The 16,108-nt window shown below is 39.4% G+C and overlaps 1 protein-coding gene across 2 annotated transcripts in view; it reads right to left on the reverse strand.

Moving 5' to 3' along the window:
• The window catches only part of arhgap23a (Rho GTPase activating protein 23a), a 72,006-nt gene extending 58,811 nt beyond the window's left edge, over window positions 1–13,195 (reverse strand). The window contains exon 1 of one of the 2 annotated variants that reach the window (XM_057345036.1): window positions 12,623–13,195. In XM_057345036.1, coding sequence (XP_057201019.1) covers window positions 12,623–12,631 — 9 coding nt within the window. In that variant the 5' untranslated portion in view covers window positions 12,632–13,195. Of the gene's footprint in view, window positions 1–7,913; window positions 8,189–12,622 lie in introns of those variants that run through there. The other variant, XM_057345035.1, reaches the window with a different exon arrangement.
• Between the last annotated feature and the right edge of the window lie 2,913 nt (window positions 13,196–16,108).

Genomic DNA, 16,108 nt, shown 5'->3' on the forward strand with positions numbered 1-16,108 from the left:
TGCATAAATGAAGATTTTCTCTCTGAGAAGAAAAATTAACTGAATAATTGAGATATAAATTCAGTCTCAGCGACAGCGCGAGCGTTTTTTACAAGTACTCGTGCATGTGCGACCTGCCAATTTGGATTTATTTCTAGTTGTTATATCTCATCTTAAAAGATGAGTAGATCGCAAGCCCACCAGTGTAGGCCTATGTGTGTGAGAATACACAAAATCATCATAAGAACCTATTAAGATGAGCCCTTTCGTTTTTACATTTTCATACAAAATTCTCTTTCCGGCTCTGACTGCATTGGTTTAGTTTACGAAGCTGTCACGTCGTGAACGAACGAGTCAAACCTGAGGACTTGTCAGATAAGAGGTGTGGTGAGCTAGACCCAGGTAAACAATGAATTAATCTTTTCTGTTTCTTATAGCATTATAGTTTTGTATTGTTTGTAATGTGATCAACGTTTGCATAAGTAGTAGATGTGTTAGGAAAGTAACATGTAACATTTTAATTATATTTTGCTAAAATGAACGAAATGAACGATATGACTCGAAAAAAGATTCGTTCATTTTGCTGAACGAGACTCAAATGTCCGAGTCAGTAAAATGATCCGAACTTCCCATCACTAATGCGCACCGCGGAGTCCACGCGGACGCGGAATCCTGTTATTTAAATGTCATCTGGCTATTCTGCGTGTCTGAGTGAATTATGTGCACAGTTTAACATACAACACGAGTGATGGTCGAGTATTTTATCTGCGTCTACACTGTATGAGGATGTGAATACATGAACTTCATCTCCAGAGTTGCTCTGAGAGTTTATTTTACGAGCGTTTTACTGTTTGAGTGAAGCTATCTGCAAACAAGCATCTTCCCAAAGACCCGTCAAAATAAAAGTCCCGTTAAATTGAACACTCAGACAAAAAATACTGTAGTGTACTATTGAAAATTGTACAAGTGCCCTTGTAGTAAATTGATAAACACTGTATACTATAGTAAAGTTCAAAAACAATATAGTAGGAATTTTACTGCAGTTTACTATAGTAAATACTATACCTACAGTAATTTATGTGGACAAATATACCACTATTGTATAGTAAAAAAGGAAAAATACAACACTTAGAAATATTAAAACAAATTTAGGTAATCTAAAAATGATATGGCCCTAATTTATCCATCTGTATGTAACATTAATGTCTTTTGTCAGTTATCTGCCTATTCATAATGAACTACACTTGCACATTTCTGCCTGTGCTACCAAACTTTAAACCTCTCTAGCACCAGTGCTATGTGCAAAAAAGTTAACCTACAGCCTTAACACTAATAATAATTACTGCTTGCCTTTGTTTTATAGCAGTCACGGAGAGTAGGCGTATAACCAAATTCAGGCGGCTAAAGCGGACACTAGTTAAAATGCTTAGAAGCAAACTTGACCAATCTAAATCCGAAACAATTATATTGATTATATTATATTATAATTCAAATGAAATATCATTTTTTTATCTTTGGACAAGTAATTTTTGTACTCGGACAAGTGAATGTCAAATTTACTTGTCCGAAGGACAACCACATGACAATGCTTAATGTCAAGCCCTGTGTAATGCACCACAACAGCCAAGTGACTTGCATGAGCCACCTTATTCCCCCCTGTGCTACCCACTTGAGGGGCGCAATCCACAGTTTGAGAACCCAAACCTCTGATCTAAAGGTCCATGCATCGCACATCATGGCCACTCTGCAGAGGAAAGGGATGTTTTTACACTTATCCTTACAGAAAACCCCCGGTGGTGCACAGCATGTTGTATTTCTAGCTCTACTTTTTACATTTTCTATTTAAAGTATTGCAATATATCACAAAATGTGTATCGTATCGTATCGAAATACATAGCAATATATTGTATCGTGACCCATCTATCGTGATATGTATCGTATCGGGAGGCACTTGCCAATACACAGCCCTACAGGATATAGGAAGAGAGTAGGTCGGTGAGATAAATAGGAGTAAGACCATACAGTGATTTAAAGGTAAGCATAAGGATTTTATCAGTGTTTCCCGCAGAATTTTGTGGGACTATGGGGGCTAAACATATTTTCCTCTAGGGGGGTCCGGGGGCATGCTCCCCCATAAGACAATTTAGCATATTTTAAAGGTAAACGCTGCAATCTGGTGCATTTTAAGAGCAAAATTAAGTGACTCAATCTATAAGAATACATAGCTATAGTAGTAATTTAATCATTGGCACCATAGATATAGCCATCAAAAATGAAGCAAAAAAGTGTTTAACAATTGAACTAATTTATATATTACCATATATTAAAACGCAGGCCGGGCATCAGGCCTTTATCACAGTGCCATTGTCCCACTCCCCCGCATGGCAGTAGGCCTATCACTTTACTATCCGGACCAGAGCATTCATACATTATTATGATGCGGCGACTGTTTAGAGTTAACCCGTAAGAAAAGCGCACACTCTCTCAGCACAACAGAGTAATGTTAAGTTTGTGATTTATTATGTTTTCAACTTTATGCGCGCGTTGCGCAGACCTAACGCAAGAGCAATTAATGACAGACGCTTTGTCCTGCGGTACACGCCTATCGGTCTGAGCAGCGCTGCTTGATGTCCGACAAACCAAATATATTGACACGTTTTGGACGGTGATGCACAGGGCAGCATGTAATCGTGTGTGGCGCGCTCCCGTATAAATTATTTTTCTTACGACGACAGCCGAAGCTAAAGGAGGAATTTAAGCAGACTCATGCATTGCCCATCATGCATTCAAATCATTAAAATTGGCAGTTGGCAATCAAACTACGTTCTGGGCCTGAGCAACAAACAAATATACTCAAAACATTTTTCTAACCTAATAAAGAAACTAAACGAAATATAACTTATTAACTGTTTATTTATTCTAAACTATTTTAACAGTTTAAACAGTGTCATTCACATCATTAATTCAAATTCGTGCTCCAGCACATCTGGCTATCAAACAATGCGTTTTGCACGTGAGCCACAAACAAAAAAATACTCCAAACATTTTTCTAAAACTTAATATCGAAATGAAACGAAACATGAATAATTTGCCAATAAAAACAAAACGGAACTATTTTGGCGATTTGGAAAAGGTTTAACGAAGTGCTTTTGTTAAATAAGGACGGATATTAGAGATATAGCGCCAAAAGATAATCATTATAAATGTCATGGGTGCGCGTGCTGCGTACAGCTCCGTTGTGTAGACGCGCTGCTCATTTTAAATGACAGAAATGGTGTATGTCAAATGTCCCTATATGCAGACTGCTATTTTAGCTGGAAATAATATGATGCTGAAGCTGATGAAGCTGAACATAATGATGTTAACGCCATGAGGTAATGCTATCTCTTTGCTCTGTCGTACACTGATAAAATCATGTTTGTACTGTGGATAACTGCAGTGAATACTGAAACATTAGATTTTACTTCCCTCAAACGATGTTGTATTCCGTATGGCTTGGCGACGTCTTAAATCCTGGCCAGTTCACGTGTCTGCATTTCAACCGTGAAAGCTTACACAGTAGTGAGCGAGCGTGCGTTCGTTTGTACAGTATGTGTCTGTGTGTGTGCTGCGCACATTGTGCTGAAGCAACAGACAGGGGGACGCATTTTTAGCCATGAACAATGGCACAACAACGAAACAGCGGTGCAGAATTCAACGTTACAAATAGTTATGTTGTTGTAAGAAAAACAATTCGGCTCGTTTTAAGACTGTGGCGGAACAAAATAGTCTATGGCGGGCCGCCATAGTCTCGTCAATGAATGGGAAACACTGAATTTCACAGATAATACGAGAGGACACAGGTAGCCGGTGAAGATTAAACAGAACAGGGGTTATATGGGCAGAGTGTTTGGTGTAAGTTAACATGAGTGCAGCAGAGTTTTGAATGTATTGCAAACGAGAGACATAGTGTGCCGGTAATCCAGTAAAAGGGGCATCAAATCTCTTTTATTGTCACATCACCAACAGCACGTGTGCCGTGGTGAGTGAAAAGTTTGGGAGCGTGCCCCAGACAGTGCAGAATACAATTGACATATTTAACAAATAACATACACGTTTACAATACACGTTTAACAAATAACATTATACACATTTTACAAATAACAATAATAATTTGTTTACAGTAATCGAGGAGAGATGTGATAAATGCATGTACCAATGTTTCCGCATCTTTTTGGCCGATGAAGCGTTTGGCAATACGGCGAAGTTGAAAAAATGCAGCTTTAGAAAGTTGTCTAATATAAGCATCTAAGTTTAATGAAGAATCTTTAACTGTGGCCGATGGAATAATTGATGTAGCTTCAAGATCGAGTTTTGGAGAATTAGTTATGTTTTTTGTTAGGTTTGGGGGACCAACAAGTACGATTTCTGTTTTTGTCACGTTCAAACTAAGAAAATTTGAGTTTAGCCAAGTCTTTAGCTCATCAATGCAAGACAACAGAGTTGCAGTTTGGTGTATAGAGTCAGGTCGGCAGGAGGTATAAATCTGAATATCGTCGGCATAGCAGTGGTACTGAAAACCATGGCGGCGGATAATTTGACCAATTGGCATAATGTAAATAATAAGTAGTAATGGCCCAAGAACTGAGCCCTGTGGAACACCCTGTTTGAGTAAGACCATGGGAGATTTATAGTTATGCATGGTAATGTAGTATTGTCTGTCCACCAAATAGGAGTGGAACCAAGATAACGCTACTACTGAGATGCCAATCTCTGAGAGGCGCTTGAGTAACAGCTTGTGACAAACGGTGTCGAAAGCTGAGCTGAGATCAAGTAGTAAGAGTAAGGAAAGATTACCGGAGTCACCAAAAAGTAGAAGGTCGTTAATAACCCTTACTAAAGCGGTTTCAGTACTGTGACGCGTGCAGAAACCTGACTAGAATATATCAAACTGATGATTGTGAGCTAGAAATGATTGCAGTTGAGTGGCCACCACCTTTTCCATAATTTTTGAGACATACGGTAGGTTGGAAATTGGACGATAGTTAGCATAATCAGTTGGATCCATATTTGTTTTTTTAAGAAAAGGGGTAACAGCAGAAGTTTTGAGTAGAACTGGAACAGTGGCGGAGATAAGAATCACGTTCAAAAGATGTGAAATGGGAGCAGAAATGACAGAGGTGCAGTGTTTCAGAAGGAATGTAGGTGCAGGATCTGCCCAACAGGTAGAAGAATTAATGCAGGCCCCTGGTCTCTCCAAATGATCTGAAACATGTTATGTTCTCTCTTCACTCTCCATTAACCCTGTCTTCCCTCTCTGCCTAACCGCTTTATGATAATTGAATCACGGTTCAATTAGGCATGACTGATAGAGAGGCAGTCACTGTTGACAACACATTTTCACACACATTCTCTCGCTCACACACACATCCACCAAAGCACCTGAAGAAAACAACACTGGGATAAATGTATGTCACAGTCACGTCTGTCCTCACGCCTGTTCCCCCCAGTTTTCCCCCCAGACTACACCTCCCAGCATTCTCCACACTCCCTCACCTGTCCCGTGTTTGACATCACCCGCACCTGACTGTCATCAACCTAATCACTGGACTGTGTATATTCCCATTGTGTTCCTTTGTGCATTGTCCCATCTCATCATTATAACCTTGTGTCTGTCATCCGGTTTCTCTGTGTCTTTTGAATTCCTGAAGGAGGTTTGAGTCAGGGGCCCCCAAATTAGATTCATGTTATATTTCAATTAAAAAATGTAGCATATACTCAAGTCATAACATGTATCAAAATTACTTCACTGTCAAACTCAAAAAGAGTATTATGCTACAATTGTTAATAATAACGTTTACATTATCTGCAAAGAAAGGGCCGACAAGTCTGTTAAAGGGATAGTACATCCTGTCATTAGGGATGGGTACCGAGAGCCGGTACTTTTTTGGACCGGTACATAATTGGGTCGATACCAGAGTATCGATAAGCTTCATGACAAACGATACTGTTATCGATACTTGCATTGTTTTATCTCTGTGTATTCGGGTGTTAAATGGCGAATTACAGGCTGCTGCAGCTGCCTATCATTTTCCATCCCTGATTGATGTCCGAATGGCCGAAGTTTGCTCGACGTATGTGTGATATCTAGGACCATATGATTTCCGCGATGTATTTGTAATCTGCTTGATTTGAGTGTTTATGAGTGAAAGAGTGGCACGGTTGTGCTTGTGGAGCTTTCAGCGTCCGCGTTTCACAACAATGAAGCTTCCGTCTAACACCCCGTTGCGGAAAACCATCAAAATAAAAGTCCTTTATTTGAGAACAAGTTATAACATTGTTTTTAATAATTCGGCCATGGAGTATATTTACTTACTTTAGTAAATTGAAGTAAATGTGCTAGTAAAAAGATAAAAAAATAGTACATATAATAAAAAAAATATTAGGTGCTTAGAAAATAGTACTTAAATTGATGTAGACCTAAAACCAGAAAGGAAAAAAGAAATACGGTCTACCAGCCAAATAACCATAGTGATGTAAAGTAAATATGTTGAATTACATTATGATGTGCTCCTATGCACATGCTAAGTGCAGTAAGTGGTATGCTAAGGAACACACACACGTTTTGTTATGTGGCATTTTCTGTTTGCTCAGAAGCATTTGTAAACTGCAGTTCTAAAGCTCAGCTGTAATAAAGAAACTTAAAATGTTTAACATCTTTTCACATCATGTGTTTTTTGCATCAAATTATAGAGTGTAGTATCAATAACAGTATTGCTAAGTACCGGTATCAATAAGCAGTATCAATATCGGTATCGATATCGATAAAATCTTAACGATACCCATCCCTATCTGTCATTACTCAAACCCATATGACATTCTTTTATCCATGGAAGAGATGTATATCACAGAAGAAATATTTTATTTAACCTGTACAATTACTTTCATTATAACACAAAGAATACATCTAGCTTTGATTGTTTGCCCATGACACATGGATTTTGTTGACTAATGAAGGTACAGAATGGTCAGATGCTGTAATGCAAATCATGATCTATTACTAATGCCACTGCGCTTCTAAAACGTATTATCATGAGCAGATTCTGCTGACTTAACTGTGCAGTAAATCCACTATTACTGTAATCATGTAATGCGATCTATAGGCTAGCTAATGATGCACAAAATCCACCTATTCCTGCTGCATATAATGCAGATGATCATTTTGTTCTTGCCTTACATCAGCACAAAAAAGAGCATGGGAAAATCTTTCCCCGTAAAAACAAATGTATAACAAGGAAAAGATAAGACATACAATGGAGTGATGCTGCACTGTGGTACGTTACACACCCTAACACATACACAGTCAACTCAAATTTAAAGATTTACAAATGCTGTTTATGGATCTTTGTTTTAAAACCCTTTTCTTAAGAAGCCATCGTACACAAAGACGAAAGAGGAACTGATAATATTTGTTACAAGGTTATGACGTAAGCGTGTTAAAGACATTTCGTTCAAAACATGTTTTTCATTCGTCATCATTTACAAATATTACTTTTACTTTTTTGAGAAATTACATTTTACTTACTGTTACTACTGTTAAATCAGATTTTAAAGCAGATAAGTAAATAGCATGTGGAGTGATTGACAGCTAAACGCTGAAAACAATGTGCGAATGGCGTAACATTCTCGCTTTTCACCGTTATGTCAAGATCATACAAATGTGACTGATTATGAATCCAAACTAAAGGTTAGAATTATTTTCTTTACGTAACTCATCAGTTATGTCTCAGTTTGTACATATTACCGCCACGCTACTTAATCCTCTTGTGAAATCATGCTCTCTCTGACCAACACACACATCCATTGCTTTCAAACTCCGCATCGCGTAAATATTTCAACATCTACACAATCTCAACAGTTTGCCTTAGTAAGGAAAAGTCGTAAGTTACACTTACTTCGTTTTCTGGATACGGAGGTATTCCGACAAGGCAAAATGCAACTCCATTCATTGGACTGCTTAACTTGTTTTGCAGGGGGACACCGAGAGGGGCTTTCGAGTTTAATGTGTTGTAAATGCGATGTTTTGCATAAATGTAGAAAACAAGTCTGTTAAAAATTATATAAGCACCGTGGCATTCACCTATCCGCTTTTCTTCCGTCCATTCGCCTATTTTCCCGTTGTTTGGTGAGCCCGCAGTGCCCTCCCTCTTCCCTCGCCCCGATGTGAATCCGCTCCGTTTCTCCTTCGGCCTGTCCCACTGCGAGCTGCATGAACTGTTGTGAAGTCAGAGGCGCGGCGCCCCCCCTGGCGACGGCGCAGCGTATTACATGACGGGCGCCAAAGCGCGGTGCGTTCAAGGCCATCGCAAACAAAGCCCTCTTTGTACCCAGACAAAACGATAGAAGGGAACGAAAAGACATAACAGCTGAAAAAATGAAGGTGCAGGACTTGGAGAGACAGAGATAGGAAGATACATAGAGTGTCTTATTGTGAGAAGTTACCTTAGCCACGGTTTTACTACAGTATCTGAAGTATTTGTAGTCACTGGTTACACTTTCACACTAATAAAATAATGTTTTTTTATGTTTACCATAGTAAAATATCACTATTTGAAATGAAACTAAACCTGCAGAATGTGAAGTTGCAATGCACTTTAGTCAAGAGCACTACAGGTCACGCTGTGGTCATGACAGATCAATCAATCTGATGCAGAAAAACAGACATGCAAATGTAGTATTGATTTAAAGGTCACTGCTTCAGACCTGTCGTTTTAGCACACAGAAATGTTGGATTTGGGACTTTTTTCGAAACAATGAATAAAAATAGCAGTCAAAGGCGTTTCATGTTTTGATCTCCATTGGAAGAATGCAATGCGAGCAGCTGACTTTGTGTGGTATGTTGGTTTGATTTGCGGGAAGTCTTGGGTGTGAAACGACTGCCGAGTAAATATACAGTAGGAAGTCTTCTCAAGCTGGCTCATTGTTATTGGCCGACCGGCGGCACATTTACAGAGACCGGGCAAACAATCCCACAGCGACCTCTCTTGTTATACCACTTAGATCAATTTAACAAACTCAACAGCAGAGTACCATTAGGTCACGGTGGGATAAAGACATAACAAAACTTTTCATTTGTACGCTTATTTTGTCTTGTGGATTAACCTGAACTGACCTGAAGTGTCAGAACTTGTGAGAGATTTTGACTTTGTGACTGCACAACTCTGGAAGACATCAGGGAGCACCTTAAAGTTTCTCATCTTCAGGGCATTGAAGCTGAAACAATGCAGAGAAATACAGAGAACGTGGCACTCTGCCCTGGAACCGACTCAACCCATGTGGCTCTCATTAGAGAGAGGCAGAGTGTAAAGAAAGAGGGGTTTGCAATACTCAAAGCTTTTTAAATATTCTTCAAAGAAATCAGTCTCATGAGAATTTTGTGTACTTTATGTGTAATAACAAAACCACAATACGTAGAGCTGACAGAAATAACTGTTAATTAAAGTTTGTTAAACAAAGCCTTCACCACGGCTGAATCCCTCACATATGCTTATCTCATCATATCCACACTGTGCTCTTAATAAAGCTCTCCAGCTTCTGTACAGTCCATTATCATGTCATTCAGTCCATCAGTAGAGACTGCACCCTGTATTACACTGTGTGTGGTTTTTATGTTATAATATTGTACATCTGCTGAGTGGACACACAGCTTTAGATCTGAGGGGTCCACAGGGACGTGTGTCTGTGTCGAGGGGGAGAGGACGCAGAGTTCGTGACCCAATGTCCTCAGTGGCTACTCTACTCTAGTCAATCTAGGGAGCATACTGCACTGGGCTTTGTTGTGCACATTGAATGTGTTTGTCTATTAAACAAATTACCACACTTAAAGGAATAGTTCACCCCAAAATATTCACGTATGTCAACGTTGAGTTTCATTGGTTCTGGCATTTCTTAGAACTAGTGAGACTCGACATTGAGATACCTGGAGTCATTACGTGTGTAGTCTAATGTGACCAATCTTGGTTAAATATTTGGCTCAAAATACTAACATTATTTACTCAAAACGTTTTAACCCCCTGGAGTCATATGGGGTACTTTTATGAAGGATATATGCGCTTTTTGGAGCTTCAAAAAATAAGTTACTCACCAATGCCATTACCAGGCTGGGAACATCTTTCAAAATTACTCAAATTTTGAGCAACTGAAGAAAGTCATAATCACCTAGCATGGCATGTTGGGGAGTAAATTATGGAGTAAAACTCATTTTTGGGTGAATCTTGAATAAATATTGAATGTTGAATATTAAATTAATATTGAAGTAAATATTTAATCTGTGTTAATGCATTTAGTATATAGTTTAATTCAAAGTTTTCGCTGGTCTCAGTAAACTTTTACAGACTGCAAGAAAATACACAAGACCAGATACTGTATATTTGAAGTGGATCTACAGTATATTTTATTCACTAACTACCCGCCATTGCCATATTATAACAGGAAAGTATAGTAAATGTAAAAATAACTGCAGTAAGATGAAATTCTATGAATGGTATTGTGTTACATGAACTACCATCTACTCCATTTTTGAGCTGAGAGTCAATTTTTGACCACCGAGAGCATCTCACTGCGCTTGTAAAGCACTAACGTCCTGTTTCCTCCTAATTCACATGTGGCATAGAATACATACCTCCACTTCCTCTCTCTTTACATCACTTCCTTTGGGCAAATGTTGAAACACTACAAGACGACCATTCTGTCTGACCCTTACATGTTTAATATGATGCATATACAGTATCTGTAGATGCATATACTGTACGTACTTTCTGATATGTTCATTGTGTAATGTACATCCTGTAAAAAATGCTATGCTGAATATATTGCATAAGAGTAAAAAGAACATTACACAAATGTCTCTGCTCTGTGTAATATACTGCTTCTACGTTTGTTACAGTTTATGTGATTTCACCAAACTTTACATAGTACAGTTTACTTCTTACATAGAAGTAATAACCGGCAAACTACTCTTGTGAAACTATAGAGAGATGAAACCAGTTGTTATTTTTAGTTTTAGGTTTTAATGTGTTTTCATGAAGCAGCTACTGTTACTGATCTACAGAGTCATTCCATAAATGTGATCAATGAGACGACCTTCACCAACACTCTCACACTTAAATGCGCACACACACACACACACACTTTTATTTGTTATATACTGTATAAAGTAGATTGTCAAGTATAAGAAAAAATATTATGCATAAGAATCAGAAACCTTAAGCTTTAACGTTTCATTTCTTCATTAGCCATAACACATTGCACCTGTAAAGCAAGTGTGTGTTTATGTTACTGTTTTTTTTCTAACTATTGATCAACTGCTAATTTCAGCCCATGGTGGTCTGTTGTTTGGCTAGCTAGTAATTTGCCTGTTGGCAATGCTCCATGCAGGAGCGCACACACGCACGCACGCACGCACGCACGCACGCACGCACACACACACACACACACACGGCGTCCACGACTGACCTGTCTCTGCTCACACAGATACTTTACATACCAGCATCTTCCTATTCCTCTCATAACTCAGTGTTATTATGTCAGTATCCAGATGTGAATGTCACACTATAATCTGGGGGGAACATCAACAAAACTTCTGCTTCACACATTTTATTATATGACAGTAAACTAAGCTTTTTCTCCACTCTTCATAGACAAGTTACATCCATCATGGGTCCATTGTGTCCTTATTTTTATATTCACATGCACACATTACACATCACTAATTTGTTCCCAGCAACCATCCGATGGTTGCATGCAGTGCCACCAATGGTTACAATTGCATGTGGATGGCATCACCTGAACTGGCTGATGTTATTCTCATGCAAGACGTGATTGTAGACATGCAGTGTTCCCCTCTGAGCACATGAATAATTCATCACCGGAGAGCCGGAAAAACAGCATGTGACACGCTTGTGGAGAAATAAATCTTGTTTAGGAATGCTAGACGGCATTCAGACACAGCTCATACACACAAGAAAACACAAGCAAAGTGCAAAGATATGCAGTGTCATGGTGTCTCTCTCATAGCCAGTGCTGCCCTAAGCAGTGAGACAGAGTGACATAATGCTCAACCTGCAAATTCATTCTTGAGAATCAGCATCTTTTTTGTGAATTGTAATTGTGTGATGAGAAACAACTGTTTGGAGTGATGTTACCGCCTTTCATACACTTCATAAAAATAATGCATGTTTTTAGACCCCCTAAACTGCAGGAGAATGGCTATCTTTACTAAAAACTTACATTTTAAGGTTATCGATTAGGATGAACTGTACAGGTAACAGGTGCATTTTCATCATTCCAAGTGCAAAGTTACTAATATCAGATTTCTAGCAGCACTGCATCAAATGAAATATACAATGGTATGCACTTTTGACACCATCCCTTTTGTATGTGACATGTTGTGGGACTTTCTCTGCATGATTTTCATCACCCTGAGAACATAATGTAAACAACATCAGCTAAGGAAAAGCAAGCTGCACTGTAGTGTACTGAAACACACACACATACTGAGGATTGTTCCGCTGCCAGAAAGTGATGTGAGCATCTTTGCCCAAAGCACTGCTGATAGCAAAAGAGTAACATGTCTGTGTGTGTGTAAATGTTTGTTCTGTCTCACCTGCTCCATGCTTCAGCAATCCCTCTTCCGCCTCATGATCCCACTCAGGTCACACTATTCCCAACGTTCCTGCTTCTCAGTGGAATATTCCCACAACAGCGTTCCTAATTTGGGGATCCTTACAAAAATCCACAGATGTCCTCACAAAGCCAGGGAGCTCCCAGAAGATGAGGCTTTGAGATGCATTCTCAGTCCCCTCTTTCTGACAGCCTGTTATCTAGCCAAATGCTCCTGATCATTCCTATTCTCTCTTTCTCTCTCTCTCTCTTTCTCTCTCTCTGGTGGTGTTCCTTTGCTTCAGGCTATGTGCTAAAGCAGAGGTACAGGGTCAATGCTGTAGCTGTGATTTCCTCCCCTCCAGTATAGCCGAGGATACAGGATATTCTCTTTCTCTCTCTCTCTCTCTCTCTCTCTCTCTCTCTCTCTCTCTCTCTCTCTCTCTCTCTCTCAATCTCTATCTCTCTCTCTCTCAATCTCTCTCTCCCGTTCACTCGTTTGTTAATTCGGTAAATAACACCTTGCATTGATACTTTCAACCCTACCCTTACACTTTCTCTCTCCACTTCCCTCCTCTCCTTCCCTTCCCCCACTCATATATGGATTCTAAAGGGAAAGAATAGGGGGGTTGGTCATAGTGGTACCATGTGACTCCTGGCAATGGGCCGTGGGACCCAATGAACTGAAGCGCATTCTGTTTCCATGGTGGGACCCCCTGATGCCCAGCCTCATGCCTGAGATGAAGCTTCAGTAACCATTGGCAACCATAGAGCACTGCAGCCATATAATGCTGTGACAGTCAGGAAAACCATGCAGAAACATGCTGAAACAAGAGCATGTAGACACACGCAGTTTAGAACAAATGAAAAACAAAACGGCTGCTTTAGCTGTACATGGAATTTTGTGATAGGAACTTTGTTTATAAATAAATCTTAGGTGAAAAAAAAACAAAATAAAAGTAGTCACTTCATCATGTTTTATATAATACTTAAACTGTTAATATTTTTGTTTTGTTGCACCAATAAAACACACATGCACACACAGGAAAGGCATGGCGGACATGGAAAAGACATCAGCAAAGACATCCTTAATAGTTTTCCTCATCCTACATTTAGAGAGAAAGTTCATGATTCTTCTCACTGCAACAGGAACAGAGAGGGATTATCTGTCACAAATACTCTCTCTCTCTTTCTCTTTTTCATTCTGTTTTTCTCTCTTTTGCTCTACAATGGTCATATGTAGTTTTTTATTAATCAGCTTTGCTGTAGTGTGTATAAAACCATACTTGAGTGAATGGGATGCAAGTGTAGTTGCAGTTTCAGTTGTAGTCGTCTAGATGGAAGTAGAGGGCCTTTAATGAATCCAGAAAAGGAGAAATTAACAAATTGTGTTGACGTTGTCCTTTGTCTAAATAAGTTTGAGGAAGTTCTTTTGGTATTTAACATGTCAGTATGGGAATTTTTGGCAAAACATGTAACAAATAGTATCGTGTCTCGCGGTGGGGTTTTAAACCAGTTTAAAGTATTTGTTGTATACAATCCATATCATATATTTGAAACAGTTGTAAATAGAGTATTAACTGAATGATGACTGACAGATTAGGATCTCACCCTGCGGCAGTCCGCATGTTTCGTTTGTCATGGCATGTGATGAGTTTATTTTAAGTGTTGGGGATTTTTGTTGGGGATTTTGTTTAAGATGGTTTGATAAGGGCAGTAATGTAAAGTTACCGCAAGAAAGAAAACGTGGCTCATGTAAAAGCACAAAAAACAAAGTACCACACCAAGGATGGATTACAGACTTGGCCAGTGGGGCCAGTGCCCAGTGGCCCTTAACTACCATGAGGCCAGGGGGGCCCTGGGCCAATTTTGGTACAGAAAACCCAACAACAATAAAAATGTTTATTTTGTAAAGCCTATACAAGGCCTCTTAGACAAGACACTTTGTCTGTGAGGGCTCAAGGCTCTTCATCTCTGAGGATTCTCTGGCACTCCTGTTACCCTGTGAAAACACTGTAAAAATGATATGATCAACAAGTCATGGCTCATTTGGTTACAGTGTAAGATTCCAGAGCACAGATATAGACACTGCACACGTGTACATAAAATTATTAACTGTCCATCTTCCATATAGGTTGAAGTTAAAATCAAGCATGCGTGAAAGAAAGACAGAAAGAACTGAGATCAAGAATGTTTCAACTCTCTATCGCTTATGGCTATTGAGTCCGAACTTGTAAAATAGTTCAGTTTCAATGAAGTTGTGCATAACTTACATGTACAACAGATAATGCCTATCTTCGTTAGGTTACATTGGCTTCCTAGGCTCCCTATAGTCACTCTCATCGAATTCAAAGCTCTGCTCTTGGCCTACAAAACCACCACTGTCTTCACTCGCTATTACATACCTATGTATCCGGCAGATCCCTACGCTCTACAAACGAACACCGTCTTGTGGTGCCATCCCAAAAAGGGAAAAAAATCACTTTCACGTATCTCCACTGGATCTGTTTCACAATTGTGGAATGATTTGCCTGTTGCTATCAGCAGATTCTACAGCCATCTTTAAAAATCGTCTAAAAACACATCTCTTCTGTCAACACCTGACCCATTAGTACAGACTTCTATTGCTTCTTTTCTACTTTATCTATTAAAAAAACTTAGTTTCGCATACTGTGGTAGGCTAACTGAGATCAGTTTTTATTATACTTATGCATTGTTGTCCTTCAATTGTTGTCCTTCAATGTTGTTTCAATTGTTTCTATTGTTTACCTCCTTTGTAGGTCGCTTTGGATAAAAGCGTCTGCTAAATGACTAAATGTAAATGTAAACTTTGTGAGCAGGAAGACAAGAAAGAGACTCATGTTGTCAGGGATGAGGCAGGAAGAACCCAAGTGCAGGCAGTGGCAATGAAGGGGTAAACAGATTTATTAATACAAAACAATAAACAGAAACAAAACACCCACGAGGGGGTAACGAGGACACGACTAATGTATAAAAGAACTGAAAACAAAACACTTCCCTCGATGGGGCAAAAACAACAGGACAAAAATAACTAAAATATAACACGACACAACGTCTAATAACAGGCAAGGTACAAGCACAAGAAAACCCAACACAAGGCACGGAGAACACTCACATGGAGACGTACGGGGCACGAACGAACACGCACACAAGCGCAACGTACGTAATCCAAGCGCACAAGACAAAGAAACATGAGGGCATTAAATAGGGAAGACAAACGAAGGATAACGACACAGGGCAGGTAAGGGTAATCAAACACGGCCGGGAAACAATACAGGAAATGAGAGGGGCGGGGCCAATGACGAGACACTGGAGAGAACGCATATTATTGTCAAAAGGACAATAATATGTTTCTCTCCACACATAATCAAAGACTTTGTCAAGGCTCTGCCTCAGGACCAGGAAATCCAAGACTAGGTGAGGCAGAACCATGACAGAAGCCCCCCCTTTAATGAGCACCTCCAGGTAA

The sequence above is a fragment of the Triplophysa rosa genome, linkage group LG11 (assembly GCF_024868665.1).
Source record: "Triplophysa rosa linkage group LG11, Trosa_1v2, whole genome shotgun sequence".
In the NCBI taxonomy this organism is placed as follows: Eukaryota; Metazoa; Chordata; class Actinopteri; order Cypriniformes; family Nemacheilidae; genus Triplophysa; species Triplophysa rosa.